The following is a 23,535-nucleotide window of genomic DNA, read 5'->3' as shown; positions in this document are numbered from 1 at the left end:
GTAGAAATTTTGAAAATGAAGATGTCGCTACTGCCCTATCGTCGTACGTTAATTGTCTTCTCGCATGGACAATGTCGTAAACATGGGGCTCTACGCTAGACCTTTACTTAATTAATTATGGGGATCTTATGATAGGCTTATGATATAACTGGAAACGCTCTTATGGCTATGCGACCGCTATTTTATATGCAAACGACGGTAAATTATTTTCTGAGTCCCTGTAATGAGCATTCTTATTTCCCGGTTCGTATTTATCGAAATAGCGATAAATTTGGACATATAAGCACTATTCTTTTTTAAATATTCTCAGCCTGTAATATATTTAAGGTAAAAATTTGTGGTAGGTTGTTCTTGTATGAAATTCGTGAGCACTTTCAAGTATTATGCCTCGGTTCTAAAATGGGCAAATATTTCATATTAGTGGGGGCTCGAAAAGCCGAAAAGCGCCAAGGAACTCGAAAACGGTTCCCACCACAATTTATATCTTCAGTGCTTCTTCCTCCTTGATCATATCCGACTTATTTCCAAGCCTGTTTCATTGAAAAATTTCAGATTAAGAGATAGCTGTCTGCTAAATCGTCTGTTGATGCGTTTTGTTTGCTGCCACAGGGTTGCCATTTTGGGCTACTTTTGAAGTCGATTGGAGATAAAAATACTTGTGCTGAATTTGGGCTTCTTTCCCTTTTCTTTTCAAAAAGTTCGGATTTTCCAGACTCCAGTCCTTGAACCCTTGGTGAGGTGGCGGAGTGGTTAACACTTCGCATCGCTTCGATCACAGCGGCAGCTTGTGGCACTGGGTGAAAACCGTGAAACCTCGGAATAACTCCGGCGTTGAGTTTGAAAGTTTTCTCCCTACTTTTTAAGGGGTTTTCCCTCAAGCTCTTCGGTTCCCCTTCCATAAAAACTTAATTGTGGAGTTAGTATACTGTAGGGAGCTGTTGGCTCGCGTGGCATGCATGGCTTGCCACCACCCTCCTACGCATTGTAACCCGGTCACCTGAATTGACGGCTTTTAAAATTCATTTTGCGCGTGAAAATACCTCTACATGTTATGGTCAAAAAAGCACGCAAAGAAGGCTGTGTGCCCAAGACATGTACCTGTAGTGTCGCGCGCTAAAACGTCATTTCAAAATCCGTCAATTAATGGCATTAAAAGTCGCTTGATGACTTAGGCCTATTATTGTTGGGGAAATCGAGCGTCGGTAAAAGCCAAAAGGAGGCTCGCGGGGTGCCCTTGAAGGAATGCATTTTTTCCCTTCTAGATGTACTCATATAAGTCCTTTGACAATGGTCGGTGACAGGCCTCTACTATTTCCATTTTGAGACGATAAACGCCCCTTGCTTGCTATAGGCTTATGATTACACTTGTTTATTTTTAACCTGACAGCACTAACTAAGTTGAACTAGACTCTGGAAGTTTTGTAAATGCGATGGAAAAATCCGTAATTAATATTAAATATAAACTGCCATCATAAGAGTTGCTAGACTCGATCTACGCATTAGATGCACTTTGAGGATTTTTTAATATAGTAATTAACAAAGTTCAGTAGAGGAAATTGTTTAAAAAAATCTTACAATATGTCGATGCGAGAAGTCTACGTGCGAAACGCGCGTGCCTATAAAGTACTAAAAAGCGTAACCTCGTGGCGCAGATAAAAACATTTTTACACTTAAATTTTTTCATTATTTTATTTTATGGGAACACCTATTAGTATCGTTAGAAAATTAGTTGGTATTTTGGGCGGAAAATTGTACTAACTTGATAATTCCAAAATTTTATTTGGGTGGAGGGTTGGCAACTCTGTATTTGCACACTTTTAATTTTTCGAGCATGGGTGCGGTATTCTTTAGTTAACACGGTGCTTGATAAAGTTAATATACAAACATCACCTAAAAGAAATCTATTCTTCGAAAGGAAATAGTCAAGTTAAACTTGTAATAAAATTTAGGCGTATAGTGTTTAAAATTTTGGTAAGTGTTAAAGCTGTAAAAAAAATCGTATGTTTCAATGTTGCATCAAATGTCCCTGGGTAATTTGACAATTAATACACTAACTGTTAATTTTTTGCTTTATACATTTTACTGTATTTATTTATGAATTAGAAATTCCGTAAGGCAGTTAGACCCTAGCATTTAAACTTTCTTGGCTATCTAATTTTTAGATCAGCTTTCCTGTTTTTTTTTATTAACGATTTAGTTATTTTTTACCTCTGAGGAACTTATGTTCTTTAAGAGAGGTTTTACAATCAGGTCTGTCTGGCTGTGGAAACTCGTTCGCAGTATCAGGGGAAGTATAAAAAGTGTTTGCAGTTTCTTGAATTTTGGAAAAGGGTTTATTTTTATTAAAACGCCTGTATTCAAATTCGTGTTTTTGTAATACTTATGCGTACTGTGTGTTTGTGTTGTGACGTGTGTGGGTGTAATGTTTATGTGTACTGGGTATTGTATTTGTGTTTTGTATGTATAGGGTTTCTTCTTGTTAGGTTTAGCCATGGATAAATAAATCAACTGAATGCATCATAACTGGTTTAATAAAATTAGAGAAAATTAAAACCTAATTTATCGAGGAATTTTAACCTGCAGCTATGCCATCATGAGTCAGGAGAGAGAGAGTGAACTTAGCAGTTAGCTAACATGCAATATAACAATGAGTTAATGAGCGATCTGTAGCATATGAATAAAATTATCAAAGTTCCTTTTGTTTAACAGTTTTATGCATATATCAGCTATATTCTTTTTAGATTCTATGAACTTCAAAACAAAATACCCATCATTTAAAACCTCACGTACAAAGTGATAACATATGTCAATATGTTTTGACCGGGAGTTCTCCACACAGTTCTTTGCAAAATAAATTGCGGTTTGTCACTGAAAGTTATCGGTTGCCCCATATTGACACCAAATTGTTCTTGTTCTTTCAAAATTGGTTTCAACCACAGTAATTCTTTCGTTGATTCGGATACTGCGATGTACTCTGCTTCCATGGTGGACAGGCTAACGGATTTTTGTTTGATAGAGCGCCAGGCAACTGGAGAACTGCCCACATGAACCACATAACCACTTGTTGACTTCCTGGTGTCTTTGTCAGCCCCCCAGTCGCTGACAATCCAGGATTTGTCTCGGGATAGTAGTTAATTCCTTTGCTGGAGGTAGTAACAACATACCAAGCTAACTGGACTGGCACAGTCTGTTCCAATGAATGTGGCCAGGGTTACTATTATTCTGAGATAGGGCTATTACTGAAAATAGAATGTCTGGCCTGGTCCGTTGCGCTATGAATAGTAAGCAGCCCAGGGTTCGAATTAAAAAAAAAACCCACTTAAAAAACCCACATTCAAAGTTTTGAATTTTAAAAAACACGAGTGGAAAATTTTTAGATGTTTATTATTTTAGAAATTTAAAAATATTCTTACAACTTGTTAAGAACTTAAAAAGACTAACTTACTAACAAGGAGACTACCCAAGGTGTTTATCTCCAATTTTGTTCAAACTCGGGTCAGTAATTCGTCCATGGTAGACCTTCATGTAACTTGAAAATCCCTGAAAGGGTGGAGAAGAATGGGCTTTCGTTTTGCCATGGCAACCAAAAATGTTTTTAACAACTTAAAAACTGATTACTCATATTTACCCAATATATGTATATTTTCTCATATTTACCAAAATTGACGTATATTGGTCCAAAGGTACCAGATTTAGCCATGATCTGAATTATGTATCTAATTGATGAACCTTTTTTAATTTTTTGAAAAATATTGTTAATTTTCATAGATAAAATCATTTTTTAAGTTGTGAAAAACATTTTTGGTTGCCATGGCAATATGAAAGCCCATTCTTGTCCACCCTTTTAGGCATTTTCAAGTTACATGAAGGTCTACTTACCACCCGAGTTTGAACCAAATCGGAGATAACCACCTCGGGTAGTCTCCTTGTAAGAGTAAGATTTTTATTACTTTTATTATCTAAACAACCTCATATTTAAATCTTTATATAGTAATGGCATTGTGACGTCCTAGATAAAAAATTTGCGACCAAAATGGTGACCATGGCCAAAGCTTCAGATAGTGCTACTACTCTATTAGACTATTACCAGTGTTTTGGTTCAGCGCGGAAATATCTATAAACTTTCACAAGTTTCATTGCCTTTTCACATGTAAAATTGTAAAATTAAATTGTTTCTTGAAAATATAATATATTTTCAAGAAACAATACAATATTTAATAAACATAATATATTTAATATTTTTAAAATAAAAAACCCACAAATACCCAATAAAACCATAAAAAACCCACTGGGCTGGGTATTTTTTAAAAAAAAACGGGTTTTTTTAAACCCTGAAGCAGCCAATCAGAGATCTGTAGGGAACTGTTTTCATTCTATCTTTCTCAGCCTCATATATTGTTCTTGGTGCATCTTCATTGACCCATCTGTCCAGAATTCAAATTCGATACCCAATAATTTGCTTATGGGTCCCAATTTCTTGATATCAAAGCACTGTGAAATTCTTTTGAATACATCTTCTAAACCGTTAGTACTACGAGCCATTACCACCAGATCATCCACTTATACTAAGACGATGGCTTTCATCGGTAAATGCAGTTAGTCCCTTTCAGTTTTGAGAATCCAAGTGCTTTAAAACTTTAGTCTAGTTTGACATACCACGTCCTTCCACTCTGCGGTAGACCATAAAGGGATTTTAATAAGCGTAAGCAATGCGTAGAGTTACTTGCAATTTCAAATCCAGGGATTTGCTTGATATATACATCATTATCTAATTTCCTGTAGAGGTAAGCATTTGTCACGTCTAAGTGACAATGAACCCAGCCAAGGCATATCACAAACAACGCAAATAAAGTACCGGATGAGACTAAAATTTATGACGGGAGAAGAGGTGTCATCATAGTCTAAGCCCTCGACTTGATCGTATCCTTGTGCCACCAGACGGGCTTTGAATCTGGATACACATCCTGTGCTGTCCTTCTTCAAGGTGTATAACCACTTGCATCCGACTATCTTCTTGGTTGCTGGTTTCTCAACTAGTTTCATGACGTTTCTTTCTGCTAGGGTATCCGCTTCGTTCTGCATTGCCTCTTGCTTGGAATATTTCTTCGTGATTATCTTTGGTAAGATACATTGCTACTGTGGCTTTGACTGATGCCTTTGAAAAATCAAACAGTGATAAATCATAGTTGAGATTGTTCTCCTTCAGATACCTTTTGGCTTCTGGTTCTGATCGTAATTTTGTCCCATCTGGGTTGGAATAATATATATCAGCTTTGCCTTTAGTAGCTCCCTTTTGCCGTATTCTAATCTCTGCTCCATCCGGATGGCAAAACAGGTGAGTTTGGTTGAGATGTTACCTCTACTATTGGGGGCTCATTTAATGTATCTGGTGTAGTCTCCGCTATTGTGTCTATAAACTCTTCATCTGATACATATTCATCTGTATCTGACTCTACTGTGTTCATCTCATCTTGGTCATCTTCAGTCAGCCATTGAAATGTGACGTAATCTTCAGGTGATGGTTCATACTCTGTGCGTTGGTCTCTGATCTTGTGTTGACTTTCTACAACTTCATTAGATTCTGGGTACCATATTCTGTATCCTTTGGTTCGTAAAGCATAACCAACGACCAGGCCTATCTTGGTTCGTCTATGGAACTTGCTTTTCCGTTGTTGGAAGGGTACGTGTACATAGGCCAGACTACCAATTCTATTCACAAGTGATTGGCATTTGGCTTCCGGACCATCCATATCTCCAGAGGTACCCTGTCATCCAGTTTGGCATGTCTGCAGGGTTGTAGAGAGATGGTTCGATCACTTAAATGTTTTATTTGGTGAAATATTTTTCTACCACGGATTTCACTAGTGACGCTACGTAGCCCCTACAGGTATTTGGTGGGCTTTGCCTCATTACACTGGAGTACCTAAGGAAAGGGAACACTACCAAGTTTTTGTGTTGCTCGAACTCGGTTCTTTATTATCTCTAAATTATTTAATTGTCGCTTTTTATAAATTCATTAACAATTTATTTTTTGAAAATTGCAAACTAATTAAGAACCAAAAGTCAAAACTACTGTCAGTGATATAGCTTCTTCAATTCTAGTACTAAAATTTTGTATTGCAGTTCAAATAAATATTTGAGAAACAAAAATTAAATGTTCGCTGATTAATTATAAATATTTAAAAATAAATTTATTTAAAATTCGCACGTGTAAAAACGAAAAAAAATTAAAGCGATCCCGCTATCTCCTATAAATGAGGCTGCACCTTAGTACTTCTATATATTGGGGGAAAGCCCTTAAGTATCTGAAGGCACGCCCGACACTGTGTAGCCCCATCTATTTGCCACTTTTTCTTTAGACAAACTGTCCTATGGTAGAATTGCTAAGTGACCGAACCATCTCTCTAAAACCCTGATGTCAGGAATGGTTCTTGATTTGTGAAGCAGCTATAACAAACTCCGCCCACAGAATTGATGGTGCCAATGTGTCTTCGTGAAATGTTCTTACCATGTTGAGTAACTTGCAGTGTTTCTCTCTGCCACCCCGTTCATCGGAGGTGAGTAGGTGTTGGTTCTTTCATGTTTCAACCCTTCTTTGGTGCAGTAGTTATTAAACAGTTTCGATTAATATTCCAATCCGTTGTTGGTGCGGTAGACCCCGCAATATTCCATGAGTTCCTAAATACTTGACATCCACTTCATTAAGATGACCAAATCTGTGGTGCCAAGTTGAAGATGACTCATGCCTCCTGCATCAGTCAAGTAAGATTTAGGCACATACGTATTTGCTGCTTTGTCTTCATCTGGACCATCGATAAGTACTCTGGCATCAATGGTATACAAATTGTCTTCCGATAACATGGCTTTGAAAGCGATACCTTTGTCAGGATAGAAGACGGTTATACAAATAATTTCATGTTTATGATTTCCAGTATTTGATTTATTATAAGCAACCAATTGTCGTGTTTTATCCCCCCCGACTCGAGAATCTCAGAAACGCTTGGTTGAACCTACCTGCAGCGCCATCTCGCGAACAAAATATTTTTTCCCAGGTTTTATCTTTTTCGGTCGGAACTGTCGTCCGCTACAACATTCTCCTTGGCTTTTTAACCTAGTTATATTGGTAGATTGTAGTTAATCATGTTTTTTATTCTTCCTACGCCCTTCGAAACCGGCTTTATCCAGAAGTCGCTCAGAGACCAAGTTCTTCGCCATTCCAGGAGTGTACAATACATCTTTTATATTAATTTTATTATTATTTAATATCTGTTGTTCATGCTCTCCTACTTCTAGTTTTTGACTTTTAGGACGGACCGAGCGCTTAGGATTATGAAAAACGTCTAATCATACAAATGGCAGGGTTTCCACCAATTGTTCAGGGTATCAATTTGCTATAGCATCGTGCGGGGTTTCAAACTTGAACCCTCTTGCATGACCGACGGGTGTTCTACGATAGAATCACTGACGCTTATTACGCTTCACTGAAAATTAGAAACTCAGCTTAAGCGGAAGCGTATATTAATAGTTAGTCTTACATTTTGGTTGTTATTTAAATAAAACAAGACTTCGTGTTAGATTTAAATTATTGAAAATGGTTATACAAATAATTTCATGTTTATTATTTCCAGTATTTGATTTATTATAAGCAACCAATTGTCGTGTTTTATCCCCCCCGACTCGAGAATCTCAGACACGCTTGGTTGAACCTACCTGCAGCGCCATCTCGCGAACAAAATATTTTTTCCCAGGTTTTATCTTTTTCGGTCGGAACTGTCGTCCGCTACAACATTCTCCTTGGCTTTTTAACCTAGTTATATTGGTAGATTGTAGTTAATCATGTTTTTAATATGCCTTATTATTATTATTATTATTAGTGAAAGGGGTGAAGGGCTAAGGATAAGCCCATTCGCGCACTTCGACCAGAGGTCCATTGTGCAAACCCGAACCTTAAGACTTAAAAAGCCCGATATCCGACACAAAATGGAGAATCCTTTTGGCCAGTATATTATAGAAATCAGAAGTTTCCAACTTTTTAAATACTTTTCAAATAAATATAAAATTTCAGGGACAAAATTATTAATATATTTTCTATCTTACTGTAAAAAAACCTCGTAAATTTTGGTTTTGGTGACAGTTCTCCTTAAAGAGCACATTTCTAATTTAGACCTTAAACCATTATTGTGAGACAGACTTTAGCCATCATTTTCATTGTTTATCTCGCCTCAGATTCTGTTTTAAACTATTTATTACAATTTCAAAACTTTTAAACACGTATAAACTCTATTTTTTTAATTAGGTTTTTTGGTTAGAGGCTATTTATTTGATCCTTAATCAATTAATCGCAATGCTGAGGCAGTCATTACCCTCAAATAGTCTCTCAAAATGTTAATAAATATTCATAGAGTTTCCCCTTCATGTAAATGTGTAATTATCAAATAGCCTTTATATATGGGTTAGAAGAAAATTTTGATGTAATAGCTTTCAAGCTGCAGTTTGTCTGATTTAAATTGAACTTCAATTTGCCTGGAAAAAGGGACAAATTATTTATAAAATTAAAATTTAAAATTCAACATTAAATAACAATGATTTAAAGGTTAAATCCTTTTTTTTTAGAAATTAACCCTTTTTGTAAAACCTCACTTTAAAATTGATCGCCATGATCTGAGACTTAACAATACAATTCTTATTTCAAATTTTGTCATTAAGTAATTAAACCAAGGGGACAATAAAAGTTCATCATAAAAGCAGAAGCTTGAAACATCTTGATTTTGAAATTAGCTGGCATCGACAGATGTTTAGAGGAAATTAGGAGTTTTTATAGCGACCTTAAGACATTAATAATAATAATAATAATAATAATAATAATAATATGCTTTTATTGGATCACCTTTGAAGTGTACAATAGAAGCTATTATACGTTGTCATGGAACCTCTCAGACCATCTTCTTCGATATCAGTGTGGTTAATTAACAATTGCGAAGAAATGTGTGGGTTTTAGTTTGGTCATACTGCTTCTATGTCTTGGTAATTTACAGAAATTCTTGTAAACTTACTTTGATGAGTAAAAGTCATATTTTCGCTATATTTAGCCAAACTTCCTTTTTTGGTTTCCAGAACTTTCATAAACCAGAAATATGAAATACATCTTGGTAACTGGAGGCGTTATCAGTGGAATAGGGAAAGGGATCATTGCTAGTAGCATTGGAACAATTTTGAAAGCATTTGGATTTCAAGTTACATCAATAAAAATTGATCCATATATTAACATTGATGCTGGAACATTTTCACCATATGAACATGGTAAGATTCAGGTGTTTTTAAACATACTAGGCATAGAATTAGTATGCTTGGGTGTATCACAACCATATTGTTGGGGACTCTGGGGAGTGGAATAAGCATATTGTAAACTGGGTAACATCCCTTATTTTCCAGAAAATTTAAAAAAATTGTTAAAAGTTAAATACTATGCACAATTTAAAATAGAGCAATTTTAATGTATCTTACTGCAAAATAAAATTATTTGCTTGATATTTTATAATTGTAAATGACCAAAATGTGATGTTCAATATTTCGATTAATTTGAAATTGTTTCGCTGTCTCAATGAAAAACCAATTTTCAAAATTTAGCCATAATTTCAAGTACATGTAATCCTGTAAAAACTCGTCGATGCAATGTACCAGTTTGTGTAACTAACATGAATATAAGAAATGTTGTGAATTATTATCGAAAATCTTAGTAATCTTGACTTTACAAAATGCTATTTACTAGGTTTTTTTAGGGACAGCCAAGCTATTTCAATGAAGTGGGCCGTATCAGTCATTTTTCTCAAGCTGATTGGGCTAAATTTATGAATTTAAACTAAAATTAACTTATTCATCTTATTTACTAGAAATTATAGTTACACATAATTCAAAAGAAGAGGTATGGAATATAGTTTAAAGTACTGGACTCTTATGTAAAGAAGTTGTAAACTAATAAGATGATCCAATAAAAATCTATTATTATTATTATATGTTGAAACAATTAAAAAAAAAACATTTTGAAGAGTCAATCCACTGATTCTCAAATATTTGTTAATTATATATCCTTGCTTTTGATGTGTCACAAATACAGGGTGTCCACTAAAAAATTAACCAGAGTGAATATCTCAAAATCTGTTTAAGGTACGATTTTGAAATTTTCAAGTCGTATACAAGATGTAGAGGGAAACCTTCTGCGTAAATGTCGATGACCTTGAACCACGTCTTTAAGGTCATCCAAAACCTAACTCGAGAACAGTTACGGCTAAAAGTTGGTTTCAATTAGAAAAGTGTTCCACGTGACATTTTAAGTACAAATAGCTTGAACCTGATCAGATTTGATTAATAGGAAGCCGAGAAATGCTAGATGAAAAACAAGAAGGTCGTTAAGTTGATAATGTGTCGAAAGTGAGGTTCGGGAGCTGATAACTCTAAAGATACTCGTGTAAGAGTACTGAAATTTGCTTTAACAGTTTCAATGACCTTGAACCATGTCTTAGAGGTCATCCAAAAACTAACGCGAGAACCGTAAGTGTTAGAAAGTTGATTCCAATTAGAAAAGTGTTCCACGTCACATTTTAGGTCTAATCCGCGTGTGCTACAGCGCTGATTAGCGTTGAAATAAGCTAAGATATCGACGTCAAGGTTGTTTTCACGATAATCTCCTTCAATTAATCCATTAACATCGCCTGTTAATTGAAATCGATTGACTACTCGCAAAATCATATTGTGCGTAAGTGTTAAACGAGGATGACCCTGCCTAAAAATTGCCGCTGCTAAGGGCGCTTTTCTCCCATTTTCATAAAATAACCAAACCATTTCGCCCTTTTCTCGAATAGTATACATAACTTTATTATTTCTAAAGAAAAAATTAACTTTGTGGTTACAAAAATAAACTTCGAATGAATATTAGGCTTACTGTAAAATAAAATGAGATTTGAAATTTTTTTAAATGTTGTTGTCATGACGACAACCGTAATGAGTTTGACTAGCAAATTTCGATGTTACACGAATTGGTTTCGATTTATGTGCGTTTTCTTCCAATTTTCATTTTAACGACCTTTGTGATTTCGTAAAACACTTTCTCGACTTCGGATTGGTCACATTCGATCGAATTAAAGCTAATTTGACCTACAATGTGACGTGGAACACTTTTCAAATTGGAACCAACTTTCTAACACTTACGGTTCTCGCTTCTCGCGTTAGTTTTTGGATGAACTTAAAGACGTGGTTCAAGGTCATCGACATTCACGCAGTAGGTTTCCCTCTACATCTTGTATACGACTTGAAAATTTCAAAATCGTACCTATAACAGATTTTGAGATATTCGCCCTGGTTCATTTGTTAGTGGACACCCTGTAGAGAGCAAGACATGGTTCAAAGTCATTGAAATTATTAATCTAACGACCCTCAATCCTGATGAGGATGTGTAGCAAATTTCAGTACTCTAACACTAGTATCTTTAGAGTTATCAGCTCCCGAACCTCGCTTTCGACATGTTATCAACATAACGACCTTCTTGTTTTTCATCTAGCATTTCTCGGCCTCCAATTGGTCAAATCCGATCGGGTCGAAGCTATTTTTACTTAAAATGTCACGTGGAACACTTTTCTAATTGAAACCAACTTTCTACCACTTACGGTTCTCGAGTTAGGTTTGGATGACCTTAAAGGTCATCGACATTTACGCAGTAGGTTTCCCTCTACTTTTTGTATACGACTTGAAAATTTCAAAATCGTACATTTAACAGATTTTGAGATATTCGCCCTGGTTCCTTTTTTTAGTGAACACCCTGTATAAGTATTATAATGTCAAATGCTATCTTATTTACATATTGACATTTTGTATCTTTTTTTCTGAAAAATGTCCCTTATGTTGACGATATTTTCTCTTAACTTATGTAGAAATTTCATGGGTGTACAAGGAAATATGGGGATTTTAAAAAAAAATTGGAAAGGTGTTGAGGTAATATCAAACTTGTAGTATATTTACTCATGCATTAGCTTATATGGTTTTCGTCTGCTGTGTATTAAAAAAATTCTACTTTGAAAATGCTTTTAACTCCATTTTTCTAAAAATATTAAAGTAAAGCAATAGTGTTGCTGTTTTTTCATACCTCTTTCCTACCGGGACTGGCCTGGTCAGCGATTGCCGAGGGCCCGAAATCGCTTATTATAAATTTTTCCTAAAGGTCTTTTAGATAAGTTTGACATTTCAAATTCATTTATTACTTCTCATTGCTGGTGTAAAAAGTAATTAAATTCTGAAAAGTCACTGCCAAATTTTTTTATAGGAAAACCATACTAATGTAGTTTTTTATAGGCAAAATTCATTGAATGCGTTCTCAATATTAAGTAATTTTTTTAAGTTGTTTTGGCAATTGATGGCTTTTAAAATTCATTTTGCATGTGAAAGTCATCCACTATGGGGAAAAGAGTAGGTGAATAAAGCTGTTTGCCCAAGATGTTTAGTGTAAGTGCAATTGCAAAAATGTCATTTCAAATAAGGTTTAAAGGTTACAATTCTTTTTTTTTAAATTATGATGTATAATATTCAAATCTATGGAACAATATGTTTATAGCATACTATACGAATAATATTCTTATGCTGAGAACTGTGGATAATGGCTGAATTGTATGTGGAGGTTATATATTTTTAAGTTATTTTTGTGTACTGTAAATCTTTTTTTGTTACCACATTATTTTTAAGAATCTTTTTTTTAACAAAACAGTTTAACAATGCAATTCCTGAAGCCTCCTTATTTCACAATTATTTCTAGATAATATTGTATTTTCAGACACTTATAGCGTTTTCCATTTGAATGCTCGAGATTCACTCCGAATCTGTCTCTAACGTCATAAATCTCGCCCCAATCGACTAGAGTAAAACCGCAAATGGAACATGCCACTTTGTTGTTTTTCGTCTGCTAATAAATAGAATTTTCGCGTCTTGGTGTGCCATTTTGCCAAAACATCTAAAAGGAACACGCGAAAATTTGCTCTGACCTCGATCTCGATCTGTTGATCTGTCAAAATCGGCTATGGGCGATCTCGGAGCACCCGAGAGCGTGAAATGGAACACACGAAACTTGATCGGAGCAGATCCGAGCACGCAAATGGAACATAAAATCTTGATCAGAGCGATCTAGAGCTGCCGAGAGCAGTCAAATGGAAAACGCTATTAATAACATGAATTTAAATAAACTTTAATTAATATGCCAAAGAAAGTTTCAAGCAAACATGTTCATTTTCAATTGTAAAATATGCTCTCTTGATAAGCTTCTTGTGTGCGAATTATAGATTAACCATGTTTTAGAATTCTTCATAATAAATCTTTTTAGTTTTAAAATTTCAATGTTTTATTAAATTTTTACAGGAGAAGTATTTGTTTTGGATGATGGTGGAGAAGTAGACTTGGATTTAGGAAATTATGAACGTTTTTTGGATGTGAAATTGCATAGCGACAACAACATAACTACTGGGAAAATATATCAACATGTAATTAATAAGGAGAGAAAGGGAGATTACTTAGGGAAAACAGTTCAGGTTAGTATGCAATAATAATTATTTTCTGAGTCTTAACTTTTGGAGACTTTGTATAATTTTTTTAATGATTATAAATATTAGGACAGGCACTTCAGCCCTCTGAATATGTTCATGGAAACAGGTTGTCAGTTAGCTTTTAAAAGCTGTCTTGTATTATTTTAAATTTAAATTGTAAATGTGGATTAACTAATAAATCAACTGCTCTCATGATGATCCAATTTATTGGGTATAATTTACAGAGCTTGTCATAGGTGTCAAAAAAAAGTAGAACAATTCGCTAAAATTTAAAAAAAATACCAAATTGGGGAAAAAATAAATTTTACTTGGGGGAAAACATGGTATTTTGGACAACATAAAACTTATTTTACTAAAGACTTAACCAGATGATAATTTTTTATCAGTTTTTAATACATTTTTTAATAGGTGATACCTCATATTACTGATGCAATTCAAGAATGGGTTGAAAGAGTGTCGAAAATTCCAGTCTCAGAAGACAAAGAACCTGAAATTTGTATTATTGAAGTTAGTATATTTTTAAAAATCATGTTGTATTAAATCTTGTAAAGTTGAACGAATTCTAGAACCAATTTTATATTTAAAGTTAGGAGGAACAATTGGTGATATTGAGGGTATGCCATTTGTCGAAGCATTTCGACAGTTCCAGTTCAGAGTGAAGAAAGACAATTTCTGTTCAGTTCATGTCAGCTTAATCCCTCAAGTATGTGTAAATTTAATATTTCATAGTCCGGGGTTTCGAGATAAAATAATTATTGTAGACATATTCAATGATAAACTAGCTTCTTTTATTAACCAATTATCTACGTAGATAGTTGGTTACTAAAAGAAGCTAGTTTAACATATATATATATATCTCTCTATATATATATATATATGTATAATCATAAATTTTTTCCCCCATAGAAGTCCCATACACAAAAGACCTAGCAAATGTGTAACCCCCATTGCTGGATTATTCACTAGGCGCTCGCCTAGGGTCTAGTGGTCTCTGGGGGCCTCAAAAATTAAATAGCATAAAAAATTTTAATGCAAAACTTTTTCTTAAGCGCCTTATGAGCAAATTGCGCCTAGGGCCTCAAAGGATGATGCCTTGCATATAATGCAGAAGCTTATTGAAAGGTTATATTTCGGAACATGCTGGTTAGGAAGGGATAGTCTCATTGTTTAACAAAAATTCTAAGACATGTATAGTTAAAACCATGTGGTTTGATTTTTATAATTTGAGTGATTAGAAAGAATATAAAGCAAAAATGTGCAATATCATTGCTTTTCGAATTTACCTTTTTCATGTTATTAATTTATTTTTTCATCTATAAATCTCTTGGGGGAAGTATCTATAACTCTCTACATGTGTTAAAAAAGTGCAACATCCTTTGGACACCAATCATTAAAGAAAGCACATAATGAGAATGGCCTGGTCAATACGGGCATACTCTAATCTTTGTTTGCCTTGATAACTTAGACACTCGTGTTCTGCTAATCTGTAGAGTAACATGGAATTATGAGTGAAACACTGCTTTAATATTTTTTTAATTCGGGATTAATCTCTAATTTTTATAACCACTGTTCTTGAAAGCAGAAAATGCTCTATTTATGGAATAAATATTTTTTGATCTGTTCAAAACTTCAAATGCAGCCCATCAATAGGGTATTATGAGGAAAAAGTTATAATTAGATACTTCCTCCAAAGGGGTTTTTATAGATTTAGGTTACTTATACAGTGTTTTTAATTATGACTTCGTTCTATTCAGCCACGAAGTACTGGTGAGCAAAAAACCAAACCAACTCAAGCAAGTGTAAGAGAACTAAGAGGTCTTGGAATATCTCCAGATTTGGTAAATTGTTGACTATTTTCATTGAATTGAAGATAGCCGAAATGTATTTATTTAAACTCAGGAAGAACAACTTTTTTTAGATGATTTTTAGCATTGTTAACAATCACCCTCACGCTCAAAGAGTAATAATAATAATATATGAGCTTTTATTGGACATAGTCACATTCTTCTGAAGTATAAATATTAGTATTCTTGGTGATAGGGTTTTTTATTTAATAGCATTTGTATGATATGAGGTATAAAATATTTAGCATGCCAAAAGGGATCATGCTGGAAAATTAAACAATTTATTTGTTATGAAACATATTTTGAAAAACTAGTGGGAGCCTGCAAAGGTACATGAAACATTTCTTAGAGCAGCCTCCAAAACTTATCATCAACCAATTATATTTTAATAAAATACACTTTGAATTCTTTTAAATCAGCACAATATGTCTTAAATGCTATGTTTAGAATTTTTAAGTTCATCTACGTATGTGAATTTTGCAGATAGTTTGTAGAAGTGAGCAACCAATTTCACAAGCTGTGAGGGAAAAGGTATCTAATTTCTGTCATGTGTCTCATGCTCAAGTAAGTGTGTCAAAGTTATTTTTACAAAGATATAACCTCAAAATAATAATGGTATTTTAAATTGGTACATGTAGCTGTTTTAGTTGATTTTTATTTCCAAGTCGAATTAACAATGAAATTTACTTACCTTTTGGCAAATATATGCTACGGTAATATGTAATTTTTAATTTTAAGGTTTTAAAATGCTTACGATACCTAGTGAAAGTAAAAAAAATTTATTTAAATGACCATTCGCAGCTTTTGGTTGAACAGTGGTAAAAGTGGTCTGTGCACAAAATATTAGGAGATCAAATTTTAGAAGCAATCGCTCTCAATAAAAAATATTTAAACATAAACTCGATAAAATTGTTACCCAACAAAAACCATCAAATTGACCAAGATATTTTATTGAATTTCTACTATGCATGCAGGTTCTTCATATTGTAAATAAGTGCCCTAGACCGATTATCCCCCTGTCAAAACCACCCCGGACAAAATCCCCCAAAACTAAGAAAACACGAAAGTGTAGTATCTGCTCTCGGCATTTTGGCTAAAATCAAAGTGTAGTATCTGTTCACATATTAGAAAAATTTAATACTACATAAACGCAGATCTCAGTCTCTGTAATACTACATAAGCTTTTAAGCTGAAAACAGATACTACACTTTGATCTTGATGGGGGATTTTGTCTCATTACCATTTTCTTCGGATAACCCATGAAACCGGTGCCTACGCGCCTGCGGCGCGCCTGGCTAACCTAACCGTTGCGCGCGGAGCGCGCTAGCCTTGATATAACTACCTCTATATAAAATCGTTTTCCCTATGAGAATTCGAGTATTTTGTCCGGGGGGATTTTGTCTCATTACCCCCTAGACCGAGTCATGACTATATTCTGCTTTTAATTACAATTTGAATGTTAAATAGCAGTTGTCTGTATAGTCAACAGGCCATTTGAAATTTTGGGTTTCCTTGACAATAAAAATTTTTATTCTTTAATATGCTTAATTATAAGTAAATAAAATACTTTTTACGTATCAATGTGATAAATTTACTTATTGAATGGAAATATAGTAAATATATTGTGCCTACTTCACTGACTAATAGTTCTAACTCGATGTGTAACAGGTCAGGTAGATATTTTGTTATTTGAAAGCAATTATCAGATTTTTAATATAATGTTCTCTATAAACATTTTCCTTGGTAATATTGCAAATTTCTAACACATTCTATTAATTTATTTTTATTAGGTGATATGTATTCATGATGTACCATCAATATATAATGTTCCCCTTCTCATGGAGCAACAAAATGTCGTCAACATAATTGTACAACAATTAGGGGTTAAACTTCCACTTCTAATCCCAAGAGGGCTTATGTGCAAATGGAAGGACTTAGCACACAGGTCTGAAAACTTGAATAAAGAAGTTGCAATTGCGTTAGTTGGAAAGTACACAAAACTTGAAGATGCTTATGCTTCAGTTAAGAAAGCTCTTGTTCATGCATCATTGGCTGTTAATTACAAACTAAACTTGCAGGTGAGTTTCTTTTCATATTTTTGCATTGAAAAATTTCTTTGGTTTAGAAACATTTTGTGTTTCAGCAGCATTGGCTAGTGAACTATCCAGTCTAGTTTTATTCATCTAATAAAATTAATTTTGAAAATTTACTGAAAATATTATTATGAAGCCCATTGTGAAAAAGTCCACATTGTAAAGTTAAGTAGTTCAACAATTGAAATGTGATATTTGGATTTTTACCAAACAAATCTCTACTTCTTTTTTTTTGTTCCACATTAGTTGACAAGCTAGGACATTTTAGCCATAATTGCTCAGTGACCTATGTGGTGTATTTAAAAAAAAGTTTTAAATTGTTTTTGGAATTAAACAGTTTTTCGAATTTTTGGATATTATTAAAATAAAAATCCTTTTCTTAAATTTGATCTTCTGCAAATTTGGATATATTAGCTATGACTTATACAGTAGCGCCACCAGCAGTAGGCACGTGCCTACGTGGAAATTTAGAGGGGGGCCTCTTATATATTTAAATAATTATAAAAATGCTTAACTTGATGGGCAACTTTTACATTTCAAAGAATCACACACGTGCATGTGGAAACACTACACCCCACACCTGTAGGCTGCAATTTCGAAGAAAAACTGTTTTCTCAAATTTTTGGATAATGTTTGCTTTCCTCTTTTCATCCATGTCAATCAATTTTGGAACACTTACTGCATTCCATATCATTTGTTTCCCCGCATTATATCTAGTATTCAATTATTGGATTTTTGAAATGAGTCTCAGTAAAAAAAGTGCTAAAAAACAAAAATGGAAATGAGAAGAAGTTTTTTGGTCCTGAACCTGCCGTTCCTATCCCCTCTAGCATAGTTTTCGGCCTTATCTCTAACTCCATGACTGACAGTCAACTCAAGCTTTGGCTTGAGATGGATGGCCAAAGGCAGGCTAAAGAGTTTATCTCGGGGGCCCCTCTAGGCAGAGAGTTAAGGAGCTGCTCTCGCTTTTCAAATCTAATATCAGGTTGGTCGTTGGCCTACTTACAGGTCACTGTCTCCTTAACAGACATCATTACCTGATTGGAATCAGTGATGATCCAATCTGTAGGGCATGTCAGGCTGAGGAGGAAACCGCCTCTCATGTGCTTTGTAGGTGCGATTACTACGCAGCCCAAAGATTCGAGCATCTTGGTATGCATCAGCTGGAAACTTCTGATTTCTATAATATACCAACCAAAAGGATTCTCCGTTTTGTGTCTGATATCGGGCTTTTTAAGTCTTAAGGTTCAGGGTTGCACAATGAACCTCTGGTCGAAGTGCGGGAACGGGCATGTCCATAGCCCTTCACCCCTTTCACTAATAATAATACAACAATATTTTGCATCACCAAAAAGCGCACCTGCCTTTGACCCTGTTCATGTCGAGGATAATAAAGATGACATCAGTATTTCCGATTTGAATAGATTGAAAGATGTATCAAATCAGTCGACGTTTCAGCAATCAGATAATAAATGTGTAACTGACTCTCCGCAATCGTCAGTACCAGAAGTTAAAAAACCCAAACTTACCGCGGATGACCAAAAATATTTGTTGAAATATAATTGTAAATTAAGAAAGCCTCGATCTCACTGAACAAATGAGACCTCAGACGCCAAAGAAAAACCATTCCAATTTTATTCCGTTTGACAATAGTTTGCATAAGTACTGTCAGCCTGTTCAGCTGTAGATTAATATAACGTGTATTGCTTTAGTTTCTGCCATTTTGCCAGTGATAATAATAACAGCTTTGTAAATGGGTCAATACTATCTTTTAATAGAGACCTCAAATATTTTACGAGAAAATACTATGTTAGTGGTGGTGGGCCCAAATGTCCATGCCTAAGTGTAAAAAATTCCTTTCTTATATGGTACATAGAAGTTAAAAAATTACTGGTTTTATTCCAATGGAGTGTATTTCAATAATTGAGCTGGCCATGGATAGCGAAATATACTTATCAAATAGAATTGCATTGTGAAGTGGCCCAGTTTGAATAATTATATCTCTATGATTCTATCCTAATTAAAGTTTTTTCCTAGTATATAGAAGCAGCAGATTTAGAACCTAAAACCAAGGACACTAATCCAGTTCTATTTCATGAAGCTTGGCAAAGACTGTGCAAAGCAGAGTAAGACTTTGTATTACTTTATTTTTCTGTCTATTATAATTGCATTATATATTTAACTCTGTTAAAGTGTGTGTGTGCTACATAGTGTTTGGTTTATTACTTGATGTGCAATATTTGTGATATACCATATAGGGTGGTGGAGGGGTTAGCACTTTTGCCTCGCAGCTAGAGGAGCAGTCAATATAGCTTAGGGCACTGGGTAAAAAACTCGAGAGTTACTCTTGTGTTGAGTTTGCAAGTTTTCTCCTCACTGGTTAAAGGGGTTTTCCCCAGATCTCTTCTGTTTCCTCTTCCATAAAAACTTGGATGTTAACAGTAATAGTAAGTGTAGGGAGCTGTTGGCTCACGTGGCATGAAGGGCTGGTCGCTACTCTCTTATGCAGTATAACCCAGCCACCTGAATTAATGGGATTAAAAGTTGCTAGATGATGTGGGCCTAAGGTGGTGACTTGGTTATTAGCTTAGCTGATTATTATTACCATATCTGTACAAAAGTAATAGTTCTAATTAGAACAGTTTCTTATCTTTCTAAATGTACATTTTTCTCAAGATGTAAATCAAACCCTGTAATCTACATTGTTTCACCTTAAAAGCACAATATTTGACTTGTATTTCAGAATAATATGGTTTCAAGGTTCTTGGAAGAATCTAACATTAACTATCTTACCACCAAAATCTATTACTTAGACACTTGCAATGTAAATTGTTATATGATTAATTTCTCATACTATGGGGTTTTTTCTAGTGGCGTTTTAGTTCCTGGTGGTTTTGGGACAAGAGGCATCGAAGGTAAACTCTCTGCAATTGAATGGGCAAGAAATAATAAAAAACCTTTCCTAGGTTAGTTCATTTAAAGTATTAGTACCCTAAATAATTAAGCTAACCCATGCAAAATTAAACATTTAATTTAAATCAATTTCAGGGGTATGCTTAGGATTTCAATGCGCAGTAGTGGAATTTGCTCGTAATGTTCTAGGACACAAAGAAGCTGACTCTACTGAAATTAATCCTGACTGCTCTAAACCTTTGGTAAAATACTTCAGTTGCTTAAGCTTGGATGACTCCACTTGGTGACCTCACCCAAAAAGTGCTTGTCATACGATTTCACACTCCTCTGGCAATCTGAGAGAGCAGCTTGTGATCTTGATCATTTTGATCTCTACTGGTGACTCACCCTGTAACAGCTTGATCTTGATCCAGTAATTTTGACATATCAAGCTCCATGGAAATCTCTCCCAGAGATATGAAATTGCAAGCTATTTTGATGTGCTCTCAGACAGTGGCGTAGCTAGAAATTCTTCAAGGGAGGGGTTCAAACTATGTAAGATACTAGAGGGGTCGAGAAGGGGGTAAAATTTTAGTACAGCTTAAGTTACATCCAGGGGGGGGGTTTGGAAACGGAAACCCTCCCCTTGTTTACGCTGCTCTCGAGAGTTTCCCAGTGGATATCACTATTAGATTTAACCCTTACAAAATTTACTTTTGAAATGTGATATCTGACTGAACTACAATGGCTCTGAATTATGAAACCTCATGCCAATAACAAGCAATTGCTGGGTTCCGCCTGTGGAACGCTACCATTAAAGCCAACATTTTTCATATCATAAGTGCGCTCGTATTGATTTTTCACATTTTCAGGTTATAGATATGCCTGAACACAATCAGGGTAAAATGGGAGGTACAATGAGGCTTGGAAAACGTGAAACACTTTTTAAGGATGAGTCATCAATAACTTGTAAGTTAATTAAGAAGTTATTTTAGTAGAAAGGTAGTCAAAAATAAACTAGGTGCATAATTGGAATTAACTACAAACTCAAAAACAATGGTATAACCACTGGGACAGAAAAAGTAAGGTGTCTTGTGTGTTGATATTTTGCCAATAATTTCACTTTAGTTTAAATTATGAAAACCTCTCAGTAGACAGTAGTAATTTGGTGGAAAATTCGGTTCTTATAACGTACTTTCCCTAGATAAAATTGTTTTACGACAAGACACCTTACTTTTGTTTTTGGATACTTCAGATGATGCTGAACATTTCTGGGTCAAAATTATTTTAGGGAAATGAAAATTTGCGGATAAATTTATTTTTTATGAGCGTTTTTGACATGAGGGACAATTTAGTCCGCTCATCCATCTGATTAATCAGGGGAGATATGTGTAAAGGCCACGCCAACGGGGGGGATAGGAACTGTAGCCATGTCCCTTTGTCTTGTCAGTCCTGTAGTACACGGTAGTGATCAGCGTTGCGAGACTTACCATAATTATGGTACAATTCAATAATTCAAGCTTGGAATTTAAGTCTTACCATGATTATCAGTGTGCTATATGGTACGCCTTTTCGCAATAAAATTAAGGTGTACCATAGAGTTATACAGGGTGTTTCAAAGGGTTATGCAAACATTTTCAAGAGTTGTAGGGGGTGAGTTGAGAAGTATGCCTTTTTTTTTCATTTGCCTACAATGACTTAAAAGGGCGCTAGAGAGCTTCAAAGTGTGTCCTACTAGCCCCTGGAAGTAGGCTGCAACAAGTGCAAAACCAAGCAGCCGGGACTTTAAATACTGTTTACTTTTTTACGCTGGTTGCCTCGATTTGCTTACAAAGTCCTTTTTTACCTATCACACGAATCCAAACCTTAATGTTCGCATTTCCGTTAGAAATGCATAAAATTGTTTTTAAAGTAATCCAACTATGTATTCTATGCGTTTTTTAAATTTCCTTGCACCCACCAGCCTTAAAAACATTCCAACGCTACAACTTAATGTATGTTTCAAACCTTTCTGTAGTTCAGTTATATCAAAGGCAAAAAGTAATAGAAGAGCGTCACAGACATAGATATGAAGTAAATCCAGAATATGTTCAAGAATTAGAAGCTAAAGGAATGCAATTTGTTGGTCAAGATGTCAGTGGAAAGAGAATGGAAATTATGGAACTCAAAGGTATGTTCCTAGGCATTTTCATATTAAATTTTTTCTAATGCATTTCCATTTTATTAATAGGGCATCCGTTTTTTGTGGGAGTTCAATTTCATCCGGAATATATATCTCGACCAATCAAACCGTCCCCACCCTATTTAGGACTTATTTTAGCTTCTTGTGGAAAATTGAGTAGTTTCTTAAACCGTAATTGCAAATTTTCTCCACGATATGCTAGTGATGAAGAATTTTCGGATGAAGGAGAATTAAGCAGTGGCTTTCAATCTGGAACAGAAAATCTTGTGGATGCATCACTTAAAGAAACTAAAGAAATTCCACCTATCAGTTAAATCTACAATCTTTGCTGTACACAATTATTAAAAAATGTTGCTTGTTAATTTCTCCGTCATTTTAACTTAATTTTTATGGTTTGTTGATGAATTGTATAATTTTAAAAGGGGATTGTGGCACCACTACCAGATTCTTAACTGTAGGCTGATATTTTCATCAATTAATGGGCTGTTGGGTTCTCTCCTTAAAGATGAGAATGACAATAAAATGTTGTCACCTAATATTCTGTTCTCAATTTAAGGTGAATAAAACTTCATAATTAATTGAAAAATTATATATAAATTATTCTACTCCGTTGCAACCTTGTAAAGCACTATTTTCATATAGAAATTACTCTTAAATAATACACAGATGACTCCATCTGCCCAAATTGAGAAAACATTTCTATATTTAACAAGCTTTAATACCTGGATTTGCCCGGGGTCTTAGTTTAATGAATTAGATCTGATTTGTACGTAAGAAAGGTAAACGCTGTAGCTAAAAGTCCTGAACTACTTAAAAATCCCAACTAAACCTCCCCTTCCACACCTAACCATGTCAGGTATTTGGATTAGGTGCGTTTAGTTGTAAATCAGGCCCTGAAGATTGAGTTAAGATTTCAAAGCTCTAGAGCTAAGCGTTCTCAAGTT

At 34.7% G+C, this 23,535-nt stretch overlaps 1 protein-coding gene across 2 annotated transcripts; it reads left to right on the top strand.

Moving 5' to 3' along the window:
- Positions 1-1,791: 1,791 nt before the first annotated feature.
- Positions 1,792-23,029, top strand: Ctps (CTP synthase). Of its 2 annotated transcripts, none has more exons than XM_090168100.1 (14): positions 1,792-1,971; positions 9,115-9,300; positions 13,396-13,565; positions 13,989-14,087; positions 14,167-14,283; positions 15,335-15,418; positions 15,908-15,988; positions 17,215-17,502; positions 19,555-19,643; positions 20,389-20,483; positions 20,566-20,672; positions 21,282-21,378; positions 22,427-22,579; positions 22,640-23,029. In XM_090168100.1, the coding sequence occupies exons 2-14, from the start codon at positions 9,135-9,137 to the stop codon at positions 22,903-22,905; spliced, it is 1,812 nt and encodes a 603-aa protein (XP_090024226.1). In that variant the 5' UTR covers positions 1,792-1,971; positions 9,115-9,134; the 3' UTR covers positions 22,906-23,029. The 2 variants fall into 2 exon arrangements, with proteins under 2 accessions (XP_090024226.1, XP_090024227.1); XM_090168101.1 differs by having other exon boundaries at positions 1,792-2,030.
- Positions 23,030-23,535: the final 506 nt, after the last annotated feature.

This window comes from Leiobunum rupestre, chromosome 3, assembly GCF_980474605.1.
Source record: "Leiobunum rupestre chromosome 3, qqLeiRupe1.1.hap1, whole genome shotgun sequence".
In the NCBI taxonomy this organism is placed as follows: Eukaryota; Metazoa; Arthropoda; class Arachnida; order Opiliones; family Sclerosomatidae; genus Leiobunum; species Leiobunum rupestre.
The sequence above is the reverse complement of the archived record's forward strand: the minus strand, read 5'-3'. Positions and strand labels throughout refer to the sequence as shown.

Coding starts and splice junctions, on each gene's coding strand:
- Ctps (XM_090168100.1), top strand. CDS start 9,135: ATGAAATACATCTTGGTAACTGGAGGCGTTATCAGTGGAATAGGGAAA. Junction 13,566..13,988: donor ACTTAGGGAAAACAGTTCAG/GTTAGTATGCAA, acceptor ATTTTTTAATAG/GTGATACCTCATATTACTGA. Junction 14,088..14,166: donor CTGAAATTTGTATTATTGAA/GTTAGTATATTT, acceptor TTATATTTAAAG/TTAGGAGGAACAATTGGTGA.